This window comes from Dendrobium catenatum, unplaced genomic scaffold (genome assembly GCF_001605985.2).
Source record: "Dendrobium catenatum unplaced genomic scaffold, ASM160598v2 fragScaff_scaffold_1427, whole genome shotgun sequence".
NCBI lineage: Eukaryota > Viridiplantae > Streptophyta > Magnoliopsida > Asparagales > Orchidaceae > Dendrobium > Dendrobium catenatum.
Window position 1 is genome coordinate 189111 of NW_021319889.1, and position 14679 is coordinate 203789.

Sequence of the window (14679 nt, forward strand, 5' to 3'; positions counted from 1 at the left end):
ATTATCTCGCATTTGAACTGATTGGATGGATTAACAACGTTGTAGAAAACATAAAAAATGGTTTGGATTGTCGGATCTGCTTTAAAATTCGTGCAAAATTGTGGTTATAATCGATTGCAGATATGTTGATCATATCTAGAATCATATTTAACTTAATTGTATTATAAGTTATTCAAGTTGAAGTTAAATAATATTCATATTTGATTCATCTAATTTCTTTGTTTTTTTAAAAAAAATATTTAAATTTGTTATATTATTATTTTGAATGAAGTTAAATTAATATTTATACAGCCAGAATATTAAGCCTAAATTTTATTATTTTGGAACTTAAAATAATATGCAAATTATATATTGGAATCAAATGAATAATTTTACAAGCTTAAATAAAATTAAGCTCTCACACAATTCTTCTTGATTTGCTTTCAATTTAGAATTTAAAAAACAAAAAAGCTTTTTTATTTTTATTTAAATTAATTTTGAGTTTGATTTTCAATTTAATTTAATTGAATTTAAATTAAACTGGAAAAAAAAAAAGACATTCAAAATGAATCTGGAGAGGGTGTTTTCTCCCTGCCTAAAAAGGATGGTAAGGGGAAAAAGCCTTTCACTTCTTTTAAAATTGTTTTCTCATTTTGTTTTTTTCACTAAAATTCTTCCCTCTATATTATTAAAATTACTTTTTAAAAATATTTAATAAATCTATATCGATAAAGGGCTGTAAATTGATAAAAAATTAAAATTTATTGTGAGCCGACACTCAGAGAATAGGCCCCAACCACAGAGGCCTGAGTGTGAACCAACTGACTCTGGGGCCTCATACTTTGTTGGTACTGAGCAAATCCAACCTCAGACCTTTTTTTTTTTAATTTTTACATTTAATCATAAATTCAAATAAAATGAATATATATATATATATAACTTTTTAAATCCAAACTTTAATTTTTGAATTAAAAAAATGCTTTTTAATTAGCGATGAGAAAGTCATCCCAAATGAAGCCTTAGTTTAAAAAAAAATTGTGATAAAATAAAATTGCTTCAGAAAACAATAAGAAAGTCATCCTAAAAATCTTATAATATTTGAAATTTTTTGGGCCTTATTTTTTATTCTAAATTAAGATAATAAAGATTTTGCTAGTCTATTATCTTATAGTATATGTTCTCTATTTTATGTCCTCGACTATCATCCATGGAATAAATTTGAACTAAAAAGGATTATTTTTTCTAATTATCAAAAAATATTTAAAAATTAATGTATTGTAATATAAATTTATCTAAAATATAATGTAAAAATATGTATTGTACAATTTAAATAACTATTTTTTAAATAAAAATAAATACAAGTATTAAATATATAAATATACAATTTTTTTTACTATATCTATTGAGTAAGAGCTTTTCTTCTCATGATTATTTATAGTTAAATATATTAATATATTTTTTTGTAATATCTTTGTATAAATAAATAGTAGAAAGATAAGGAAAAGAAATAATAAAAAAAACTTTTAAAAATAGTGGCGTGTAGTAGGATTGGCCAAGGCAAAGCTTCGACGCTTTAGCTGCGGGGCTTTTGCCACTTTCGTGCTTCATGTGATCTCCTTTTGCATACGAATCCCCCCACCAGTCCACCATCTCCTTGTCCTCTTCCTTCCCATCCAGATCGAATCCATTCTCCCACTTTCTCTCTCTACCCCCCTCAGTCCTCCCACGTATCTTCTCCATCACCCATCCCTCAACTCTTCGTACCTCTGCAAAGCCCATCCATGGCGTCGTCTCACTCTCCCAAATCGCCTACTTAACTTTCACTCTATCTCCAAAGCCCGACCCGTCGACCCGCCCGCTTTCCCCCGGCGCCGGAATGTTGCCCCACGTCGCCCAACACATCCGCCGCGAAAAGCTCCGCGTTCAGCCCTCTTATGATCCCTCCACCTTACCGCCTCAATTAGATTTTCCCGCCTCCGATTCTTCCTCTTTTTTAAACCCATTCGAACCCTCCTCCGCTCTTTGGAAAACCGATTGGATTCTCCACAACTGCACCAATCCCGCCGAGTTGCATTTGCCCTCTTTACCCTTTTCCCCATACCCTCTCCACGAGGTCGTCAGCTCCTCTGGATTAGATTTGTCGCCGTCGCCTGCTCTTCTGCCTCCTCCCCCGCCCTTCGACAGCGGGAACGAACTACTTCTGCTTCCAAACTACGCCAGCGCAAACTCAGGCTCTGTTTGGACCGCGAGATCTCATTCCGACGGCCAAAGGCTATCGCTCTCGCTGGCTTCGAACCCTCCGCAAGAGATTCTCGCCGATAGATGGCTTCCGGTTCAAGGAATTAGCGGCGGGCGGCAAACCGCCGGCCCGCTCGGTCCTTTCACCGGCTACGCGGCGATATTGAAGTCTTCTAGGTTCTTGAAGCCGGCGCAGCAGCTTCTTGATGAGTTTTGTAGCGTGGTGACTGGTGCGAGGGTCGGGAAGGATTATGATAGCGGGAGCTCTGTGGCGGCTTCCTCTTCTTCTTTTCAGAGCTCGACGGACATTGTAGGTGTTGAAGGCGGCGGCGGTTGTCATAGTGGTGAGATTCAGTACTGGCCGGAGGTCGAGCAGAAGAAAGCCAAGCTGCTTTACATGCAAGAAGAGGTAAAATAGTACGGTAATTACTTAATTAATTAATAAATGGTGTTGTTCTCAGGTGGTTTAAGTCAAGTAATTGTTCGACATGCAGATGTGATATTGTCTGTCAGGAATATTCTCGTTTTTATTTTTTTGCAGGCGTAGGGTTAAGCTATCTAAATAGAGGTATATGAGTGCTTTTAAGTAGATGTGATTGAAAGAAATATTAGTATTAATGCGTTCTATGAAGTGATTTTTTATAAGCGACTGTGCTTCGCGTAATAGTTTGATTACTTCTTTCCTGTCAGATTTTCTTAGGGTTAAAAATGAAAGAATGGAGGTGATCGATCACATTGGCAAAATTAGTACGGCCGAGTAGATTAAAAGTTTATAATATTTTGTTGAGGGTAATTATAATGTATCTGTTATAATTAATTGTTTTAGGTTCTTGATATTTTTGTCTGAAGCCTGTTGAAATTTACTATTTTTGGAGAAATATTTCTTTTACATGAAGAGTAGTCTGCTACTGCTTTTAATTTCTACCAGTTGAGTACAGACATATTTACTACCTCTATGGATATGTAATTTTTTTTCCTTTAATATAGCTATATTTTCACACATTTGGGTCGGTATATTGATTACAAATTTACAATAAAATTTTGATATGTTATTATATTTTGGAAATTTAAATATTGCTGATAGAATTTCGGGTAACGTGGAGAGTCTATTGCTTTTGCATGAGCTATCAACTGCTGAAGAGTTGCCCCCAACCTCTCTCTTTTAATGGTTTTGCATGTTTCTTTGGAAATGTAAATAGAAATGTTGACATTTCTTCTTCCCATCTTTGGTTTGTATTTGAACCCCCGTTAAAACAATTTAGCAATACTGCTTTGGTCATATTTTATGGTATCATTAATGAGATTAATTATTCTGTGCGGACTCAAGAATGCGCCACGGCAGCCTTTAGCTTGGTACCGCGGCTCGATATTGCTCTATACAGCTAACGGGGCTCATTCTGGCTGGTCTCTAGACTGGTCTCCAAATGGCATTCTGTGTCCGGTGAGGCCACAAAATAATTTCTCCATTTATGCATGGGTAAGCAGGTTGGCTTATATCCTTTAAAAATAAAAAAATGCATAATCTGGTCTTTAAATATAAAAATAATTAGTTTGCTGCTATCTTTAAAATTAATAATCAGAGTTAAGAGGGAATTTTTCTTGCTAAATTATGATATTTTGAACAGTTATTTATGATATTTTGAACAGTTTTTTATTGAGATGAGAGCAGTATATTTTTTGAAAAAAAAAAAAAAAAAAAGATATTTGCTTCTAATATTTTATTATTCTGCTGAAGTTGGATGTTTATGCGTTAAGTTATATTGATGAATGGGATAAAAAAAAAAAGAATGAGCTGTACCATTTTTAGTGCTGTTGCGTTCAAACTTTTAACTGGCGAAGTTCTATAGTCATTGAATGGTAGTGGGCGTTCAGAAAATTTTTTGCTATATTATTTATGTATGTTTTTATGTATTTAAATACACTTTCAATTTGTATTTTTCTATGAGTATTTGCTTGCTGCTAAGAATTTTTCGCTTGTGAGGAAAAACAAATCTTGTCCCTTACTATAGGACTTTGCCCATTGATCGATCCTAACTATAAATCAATGTCAGCTAGTTCTGTAGAAGACAAAAGTCCTTACTAATGATAATGGTGAGGTGAGTGACATTTAACATAAGGAAAAGATCTAAAGAAATTTGGCAAAGTCTTCAAATGATATTCTCTATCCGAAGTGCTTCATCTATCATGGCGTTGCATTGGTATTGCTAAACTTTACTAGTTTTTTAGTTTTGCAAATTTTTAATCTGTAATAAGTTTGTGTTTATGGCCTGTGGTTCGCTCTCCCTCCTTTCTGTCATGATTGGCCCTCAAGCATGGTTCATGCTTCCCCCAGGTTTCGTATGCATTATGGTTTTGATTTGATCTCTTTGCTTTAATTGGCACAAACTTCATTTTGTTGAGATTTGAACTTTGTAAAATCTGGTAGGGAGGCTTAAACTTCCACTTCTAGGTGTTGAAGTAAGTAATTGTTGATAACAATATAGTTAATAGGATAATGTGGATTAATAATGGTAATAATTGGGCTTGAACATCAAATACCATGTTGAAAATTGGAACTTTTATGGTGTAAAAATAGCTCTTGAATAAAATTAATGATTATTACAATAAAGTAGGTTTAGTATAATCGACCTTGACTTAAGTGAAGATTTGATCAAATTGAGTTATCCTGAAAATAAATCATAATATATGGACACTTTTTTATGTGTATATTTAGTATTTATATTTTATGTTTTTTTGTTTACATACAATTATATAGGCTAATAATAATGCGTTTATGTGATAGCATTTTTTATATGTGGTACTAAGAATTTTACTTGAAGGTTGATAATATACAAAAAAATGAAATTGATTTAGGCTCTAATTTTGCTAATAATAAAGCTATTGAACGTTTCATATTGCGATCAAATCGAGCTAGCCAAAAACTATAGTTGTGAATTTTGCTCAAAGATTGAATGTCGCTTGAAAATTTGAACAGTTTTTTTTATTTTGTTGTCTTGGATCAAATCCAGCAAGTTGATTAACGAGCAAAGCCCAATTCAATTAAAATTTGAATTGACCTGGGCCAGAAATAGATCTATCTATATCTTGAGATTGGATTGAATAATATTCTGTGTTTGTATTTATGAATGCATATATACATATATGTATGTGTATATAATTTATTTTAAATGAATGTATATGCATGCATTCATGCATCTATATATTTGAATCTTTATACGTGTAAATGTCTGAATGAAAGTTAAAGAACCTAGCTGAAATTTAACCAAACTTGGCTTGAAGTTCAGATTGGTTGACTTCAACCTGTTCTTGAGTTAGTGTTGAATCGGCTTAAGATTGCATCTTTAAAACCCTTGCTAGTAGTTAAGCATGGTTGGGACCGAGATTGGATCAAACGAATCAAATAGCTTTTGGCCGTTAGTTGAAGTGAGATTGGACTTGTACAGCTCACTAAACTCTATATTTAAACTCTAAATGGTGCAACTGTGTGTTGGTAATGATTATACTTATTGGTTTCATTGCATAATTTTTATTGATGTGTGCTTAAGGTGCTGTCAAATTTTCTCTACTATTTAGCTGCCATTGGGACTTGTAGCTTCTCTTCCATCAAGGAAATGCTTGTACTGAAAGTAAAGCAAATGCATTTGTTTGAAATTTATATCTTTTTTAATGTTTAGCATATTATAGCATTGCGACTTTCAGTTTATGTAAAGCTGCATGTCACAACTTGGTCGGCATGTGGAGGTAAACTTTCTTTCCGTTTTATTTGAAGCAACTTATTTAAAATTTATGTTTAGATAATTATTTTTCTGTTAGTTTTTAATGGAAAATACGATTAAAAAAGTTATTAAAAATAAATCTTAACCTAAACAACACTGCCTTCAGCTATATTAATTCACTACTCTTCCATGCGAAGGCAATAATTTATTAGAGAAAATTTACGTGGAAATAATTTTTTTAAGAAATTTATTTAGTTATATTTATCAAAAATGGAAATAACCTTCAATTTTTTAACTTCGCATTTAAAAATAAATTTTAATTAAAATTAAAAGTTCTTATATTAATATTTTCTTATGGTTAGCAATAAATCTTGATGTTTGTTTAATCTTTTTTTTTTTTTTTCCGAATTTATGATAAACACATTTACTGTATCATAATTGTATAATAAATTTTGTTCAACTATTAAAATGTTTAAAAAAAATGAATGAGAGCATTTTTGTTTTTTGGAAGATATGACAGCATTGTTGTTTTTATTGAACAGAATTTATGGCTATTACTTTTTTTACAAATTCTGTATTATAGGTCGAACCAAATAGCTCTATCTACTTATTTACAATAGTTTCTTTTCTATAGAAAATTCTCCAACGATTTTGTTGATGATAATTTTCAAAACAAATAAGTCTTGAAATTTAAATCTGCACTATGCTTTGAACCCAAATGGTTTAAAGTTTCCAGTAGTAGTTTTTGCTTTTAGTTTATTATTGTTGCATATTATAAGAATTTCTACCATTTGGGGGAGCATAAGTAATTTCTACCATGTTATAAGAGTTTCTATTGGATGTATGATTTTATGGCCTGAACACGTGAAGTGTGCAAAGGCCGTTGCACCGATGTTTGGGTGCAGTATTAAATAGGCAAGAGTTCCCTCATCTTAAATAGATGTGGGCAAAGAAACTAGTCTGTGAAATTAATATTATGATATAAACTTGGAATATATATTTCCTTACAAGCACGTTAGTAGATTTTAAGGCTAAGGAGATTAATAGTTTAGGATTTAAACTATGTTATTCTGGTAGAATTCGTATTAGAAATAGTGTAGTTGTGATTATAAATTAAGAGTTTTAAGGATAATATTGTAAAAATTAATAGAATTGGAGATTAAATTATAACTTTAAAGATTGTTAATGTTAAGATAAGATTACAGAGAGTCTCCTTTGATGGTTTGGTTCGATAAAATGGCGGTCTTTCAATGATTCGGTTAAGATTGTAGATGTATTAGATTTGGCTTATGTTAAGAAGGTAGAGGTATACTTAAAAAGATTTGGTTAAAAAATATTAGAAATGCCCTTTTTTTATTAAATCTATATAAGAGTTTTTACTGGATGTATGATTTTATGGCTTGAACACACATGAAGTGTGCAAAGGCCGTTGCACCGGTGTCTAGGTGCAGTAGTAAATAGGCAAGGGTTCCCATATCATGAACAGATTTGGGCAAAGAAGCTAGTTTGAAATTAAAATTAGGGTAGAAACTTGGAATGTTGGTTCCCTTACAAGCAAATTAATAGATTTTAAGGTTAAGGAGATTAATAGTTTAGGATTTAAACTATGTTATTCTGGTAGGATTCATACTATAAATAGTGTAGGCGTGATTTTAAATTAAGAGTTTGAAAGATAATATTATAAAAATTGGAATTAAAATTATAGCTTTAAAGATTGGTAATGTTAAGATAAGATTAGAGAGAGTCGCCTTAGATGTTTTGTTCGGATAAAATGACGGTCTTTTGATGACTCGGTTAAGATTTTAGATGTATTAGATTTGGCTTATGTTTAGAAGGTAGAGGTAGACCTAAAAAGATTTGGTTAAAAATATTAGAAATGGCCTCTCTTTATTAAATTTAACACAATGGAGAAAAAAGAATTCATGTAGTCAACCTCACGTTGTGGGATAACGCTTGATGTTGTTGTTGTTGTTGTAAGTGCAGCAGGACTAGTGCAATCTTATTGATGATGAACTTATATTATTTGTGATGAACTTGAGTAAGTAACTTCTGGGCCCCTCAACCCATAAGTGAAGGGATGTCATCATTAGAGTGCCATATGGTGACTAGGACATCAATGTTAGTGGCAATAAAAGATTCTAGGTCAATGATTGTAGCAAGCCAACAAAGGCGTCAATGAAATTGTTGAAGATGATGGTAAAAGATGCTGGGGCCATAGTTATGGGCAACAATATTAGCTATATTGAGCGAGTACTCCAGCTTTTGTTGGCAACAAAAACTAGAGCAAGGGAATTGGATGTGGTGAGGAGCGTCGATGAGTAGAGATAGTAAATGTGGTCAGGAACAACAATAGGTCAAGACATTGGGATTGGAAATTAATGTCTGCAAATGACATCAAAATTGACTAGTAGTGATAGTAGGTTGTTGTGAAGCTGGATGATCCATACATTAGCAATAAATGACATCATTAAATGTAGTATGGTGTTGTTTGTAAGAAATTTAGAGAGTGAAGGGATTGGATGTGATGAGGAGCATAGGTGTGATAGAAAGTTTAGTGTTTAAGTCAAAATTACAAGACTATTTTAGAATTTTCATTATAAATCTGTTTTAAGGATTGGTCTGCTAACAAATAGTCACTCGAATCATCTACTCGAGAGAAGTTTAGAAGAACATGTCTCAAGTTAAGTAGTAAAACTCAAACATCCCCAAGAAATTATGTAATGGTAGGTAGAGATGGTCTATCAAATTGTATGGATCCATCAATTTAGATAAAATTTAATTAAAACGGAACAATGTAGGTTTACCTTGATATAGGATGGAACAAAATTTGATTGCTGTGATTTAAAAAAAAAAATGAAGTTGATGACCTTGGTAAATTTTGTTTGCCAAGTTGGTCGCAGGCCACCTAGGCATATGGTAACCTACTCGTTATAGAAGGAATATTTATAAACCCTAAACTCTAGGGATTGATCATTCAGATAATTAAACGAATTTTTGTTAGATCTACTTAAAGGGATTGGGATTGTAAAAAAAATTAGAGGAATATGAAAAAACTTCACATCACCTTTACTATCTTGAAGGGATTGGGATTGTAAAAAAATTTAGAGGAACATGAAAAAAACAGAACATGATGCAACACATACCCCTGAAAAAAGCCAGTGTGATTTGAATAAAAACCTGATTGAAAATGTTTGGGGCAGTCTGATTGTGAGTCATAATATTTCTCATTTATAGGCTATAAATGTTTACCCTGAAATGTTCTTCTTTTTTTCACTTTTAACTTATTAGTATTCACCTCCTCTCTTTCTTTTTCCCGCTCTTAATTTGATCATGATTCATCCATCATCTCTGCTCTTTAATGATAGAGAAAAGTTTGTCGCTTCCTATGTGGGACTTCATTGCTAGTCACCAACCTCTTGCAAAGCATGGTGTTTCAACTATCATTTCCGAACCTCTAATGGTTATTGTCAACATTCAACAAAAATTCCTTTGTATGCATTCCTGCTAAAAAAGTTCAGCAATCCTTCTGGTCTGCTAATTCTATGAAGGAAAATAACGAGTAATGCTTTTCAACATTATCCAACCATATTCTAATACTTAGAGATGATAGATAACTTGTACAGTATAGATGGATGACATTATGTGGTAGGTAAGAAGGTTATAGACTCTGCAATCATGGGTGGTGAGAATTATCACCATTTATCTTAACTAATTATTATAAATCATCACCTACATGCTCGCCTATATGTGTAACACAATTAGGGAGAATTCTGAGTTTCAGTTATGTTCATATTATTCATTCCTGCTAAAAAAGTTCATATTATTCATTCTGAGTTTTAGCATCTTGTGGCTTGATTGGTTGGTGTCATTAACTGAATTTTGCTCTCTAGATGTAAGGATTTATTATTTATTTATGTATAATCCTAAATAATATAAACCTGTTCTAAAGGTTTGGTTGCGAATGATTTATGCCGTAGATATGGGATTTTCAGATAAAACCACTTTCTATTTGCTTCTAATCTGTTTTTTTTAATTTCTATATGTTTTCTTACTCAGGATTCCAAACAATCCAACAATAGTTTTGTAAATTTAATCTTGCCATAAATTCTCTCTCTTTTTAAATTTTCATTGCTGTTTTTATGTCTCCATTAGTGAATCAAGTTTGCACCTGGTTTCATATAGTTTCATCGTTTAATTATGTTTCTGAAATGGTTTTCTTTAATAAGGATTTTGTTAACATTAATTGGGAATTTATCATGTAAAATTACGAAGAAAAAAAAGTAAATAAGTACTGCAAGCATTTTACAGTAATACAAAAAAAATATTGCTTAAGAATGATATTTGTTTTCCCAATTTTTTTTTGAAATCGACTGCTCTTATCCAATTTATCAATTTAATTTTCATGGTGCAGGTATATTTGTATCATTATAGCATGAATTATTAGATATATTTAAAATATATTGGTTTCAATTTTTTCAGTAGTTTCCTATTACTCTAGCTTAATATGAAATGATATCATGTCTATTATCTTGTATGTCAATGTGATTTCCTCAACCAAAAGTTTTCTATCATTATTCTTTCCTTGTGATATTTTAATGCATGGATTATAATTTTCTGAATTCTGTTAGGTTTGCAGAAGATATAAGCAGTACCACCAACAAATGCAAATGGTGGTTTCCTCATTTGAATCTGTTGCAGGCCTGAGCTCTGCCACACCCTACACTACCTTAGCCTTGAAAGCTGTTTCTAAGCACTTCCGATGCTTAAAGAGTGCAATATCTGACCAGCTTAGGCATGTCTGCAATGTCCTTGGTGAGGAACTAATGGCTTCATCTCCTAGTTCCAGTAGAAATGACAACTTGACCATTCCAAAGCTAAAATACATTGACCAGACTGTCCGACGGCAAAAGAGTGGTGATGGCAACCTCAGCTTCTCTGATAACACCCACCCCATTTGGAGGCCTCAGAGAGGCCTTCCTGAACGTGCAGTATCTGTTTTAAGAGCCTGGTTATTTGATCACTTCCTCCATCCGTAAGTTGCTCTCAAACATCCTTATTTTTCAAATTTGAAGATTTTTATTGCATGTTGATGTTGATTAAAAAATTTTGTGAATTAGCTGAATAGGATTGCTGGGCCTTGTACAGTAAGAGAATTTTCTAGAACAAACTATAAATATTTTAAATTCAAATCTATCTTTGGAATTCATCATTACTCTTGTTAAATTTAATCCCTCATTAACAACCGTATTAACTTTTTGTGAAAATGGTTATCTAGGTATCCAACTGATACTGACAAGCATATGCTCGCAACTCAGACTGGTCTGTCCAGGAACCAGGTAACTTCTCCTCTCTTTGGTGCCTCTGCTTCTCTTTTAAAGGCTTGGGGCTCCCAGATCTGCCTGTCTGCATCTAAGTGTTTTTTATTACTAGGGCCCCACTTCTCATGTCTTCAACTGGGCAAATTATTAGGTGCGGACACCTAACACAGAGAGATCCTGATTTCTCTCTGTCTATAGTAAAAATACAGTTATTGTAGCAGCTGCGCTTTTAACATAAACAAAGAGAAAACCGGACTGTTCTCTCCGTATTGTGTCGGCACCTAATAATTTCTCCTGCAACTGGGGTTTTCAGTTTAGGTTCAAAACCTTTGATTTTTGGAAAAGAGTCAACTGACTTCAGGTCAAAATTGATGTGCTGCATTCCTTGGAAACTGAGCTGAATCCAGTCTAGCATTTGCTTTATATGATCTGGCTCAGGTGACCTGGGACAGTACTGGCTATAGCCCTACAGGTTTACCCAGACTACCGTCATTCATGGCAGTAATTGATCCTGCTACCTTTTTGACTAACACCAGTCTCAGTCTTTAAAAGATACAGAGCACAAAGAATTTATTCCATTCATGTCCCACACCAATTTGGTCTCTCCACACTATTGAATAAAGTAACTTACTGACTAGTCAAAAGTTATTTTGCACTCCATGTGAAATAAGAAACTTGGTAAAAATGACAACACCAGATCAACCCTTTATCTTTTGCTAAAATATGGAGAGATTATTATGTGCGGACTCCGGACTGGAGAACTGTCTGGTACCGCTTGTTCGGTAGTGACCGATGCATTTTGTTGGTCTCTGGACCATATTAATGTACTAAGTACATTTTAAAAAACTTTATTGACATTTTAAAATGCAGGTTTCGAATTGGTTCATCAATGCCCGGGTCCGATTGTGGAAGCCCATGGTGGAAGAGATCCACATGCTTGAGACCAAAGGCATGGCCGGAATGGACCTGAATTCATCAAGCAAGACCATGGCAGACAAAGCTACAATCGTTCAAAGATCCGAAGCGCAATCGAGCAAACATGTCCTTGTTTCTTCCTCTGATGAAATGCCAATGGCGAAGAGCTCTCATTGCTTGGAGCACTGGCATGAGGGGAAGAGATCGAGGATCGAAGATTGCGCCATGGATGCTGGGCTGATGAGCTTCGCATACCAAGGAGGGATGGATATAGGCGGGCTGGGTGCTGTTTCCTTGACTCTGGGACTCCGGCAAGGAGAGGGAATACAGCCAGAGCAGCAGATGAGGCATTTTGGACATCAAATGCTTCATGATTTTGTTGGCTGAAGCTCCTTTTGGCTTAGATTTCTCTGCATATTTATTCTATATTTTAGTAATCAAGAATCAGGTTTCAATGTTATGGTGAAATATTGATAATAGATTATTTACATGGGAGTAAGGCTGGTTTTGGAAAGGAATTAGTTATATAGCTGGGTTGGAGGATCAAGTTGGGGGAATTGGAGATATATGTGGGAAGTAGATTCATCCTTTGTATATTGTTCAAGCTTTTGTTATACTTCCCATGGAAGATACTAAGTTATTAATCATCATTCAAGGCTTCATTCAATATTCCGTTTTTTATTATGCTGTAGAAAATAATTTCATTTTCTATTTTTCTTTGCATGAAATCATTATGAATTCTCTTAATTCAATTGTATGTTCATGTAAGTGCAACTAGTTTTTATTAGTATTATGATTTTAAAGATAGATTGATATTTCTCTGTTAAATTTCAATTACATTTGTTAGTCTATTTTTATTTTATTCTGTATTTAATAAGAATAAATTGGGTGTAACATAATTGTTTGAATGTATTGCTCGTTAATGGATTTTTAATATTTATTTATAAATATTATTTTACCAAACTTATTTTCTCTAAAATTTGTGATCTTTGGAACATTCTAGTAAAAAATCATGATTATTCAGCTTTTTAAAATTCCTCTGTTGGTTTAACAAATCATGTGGTTCATTTATTTATCCAAAAAAAAAAAAAAATTAAAGGAAGCTAATTCTTAAAAAAAGAAGAAAATACAGTCACGAGGGTATCCTTCTGAACGCTAGACTCAAGCTCAATTAGCCTCAAGCTCAATTACAGAATTAATTATTTTGCAAGTACATTTAATATCGTTTAGAGATCAATCAGAATGCGTATGACGCATTCTTTCGCTCAGTAACGAAGCTCGGTACTGCTTAGAATCATTGATGTGACACATTCTGATTGATCTCCAAATAACATTCTGCGATTAAATTTCGATTACATTTTTTTAGTTTTTTTTTCTGTATTAAATATGAAGAAATTGATTGTAACAACATTAATGGATTTTTAATATTTTTTTATATTTTTTTAATAAGGAATATTTTACCAAACTTATTTATCTCTAAAATTTGTGATCTTTGGAACATTCTAGTCAAATATCATGATTAATCAGTTTTAAAAATTCCGCTATTGGTTTAACAAATCATGTGGTCAAAGAGTCTTGCATTTATTTATCCAAAAAAAAAAAAAAACATTAAAGGAAGCTAATTCTTAAAAAAAAAAAATAATAATCAAGAGGGCGTCCTTCTGCCAACGCTAGCCTCAAGCTCAATTACTGGATTAATTATTCTACACGAATGTCGAATGCCGTTTAGAGATCAACCAGATTGCGTCATGTTATCCTTTCGCTCGGTAACGCAGTTCGGTACCGTGACTCGCTACTGCTCGATATCGCGGCTCGATACCGCTGATGTGACGCATTCTGATTGATCTCCATATAGCATTCTGCGTCCGGCCTCTACACAAAATAATTTCTCCGATTACAACCATGCTTGGTCGAACTCTTGGTGATTGTTTTTGCTGGACTTTTAAGTCCTTCAACATTTATGTGCTTGAACAATCAGATGTGATGACTACCTTCTTAGTCTATTGTAGACTTGCAGTACCGTAGAGATTAAGGAACAACCATCTCCACAACAAAGAAGTGCCAACCGCTCTATGGAAGCCACCTAAGCCATCGCCATTATTTAGGGAAAGCAAATTAATGCTGTATAATAATTGTATCTTCTACAACTATGTATAGAAGGATGTATTACTATACAAATGAATTAATAAAAATAGGACACTTCTTTTGTTTTATTTAAATGTATTCCTTCTTAGTCTTCTACCTCTTGGTTCTTTTATTACCATCAATTTCTATGATAGTTGTAATATATTCAAAATATCATAGCACTTGGCTTAATCGTATCGCTTATCTTTTTGACAGATCTGAACTCTTTTTCGAATGGGCTAATCCGAACATTAATCCATGATCAAACACTCAATTCTCAGGTGACAGACACCACTCATCATGGATACCTCAAATCCTAAACCCTTAACAATAAATGAATTTGATGAATTTCTGGATGGATTGAGATCATGTCTAACCAAAATGCAAGG

The 14679-nt window shown here is 33.3% G+C and overlaps 1 protein-coding gene across 1 annotated transcript; it reads left to right on the top strand.

Annotated features, from left to right (window-relative positions):
- Window positions 1–1535: 1535 nt before the first annotated feature.
- On the top strand, window positions 1536–12835 carry LOC110111122 (BEL1-like homeodomain protein 9). Its single transcript, XM_020842861.2, has 4 exons — window positions 1536–2626; window positions 10562–10965; window positions 11209–11269; window positions 12122–12835. Exons 1-4 carry the CDS (start codon window positions 1856–1858, stop codon window positions 12551–12553), a joined length of 1668 nt encoding a protein of 555 aa, XP_020698520.1. The 5' UTR covers window positions 1536–1855; the 3' UTR covers window positions 12554–12835.
- The last annotated feature ends 1844 nt before the right edge of the window (window positions 12836–14679 follow it).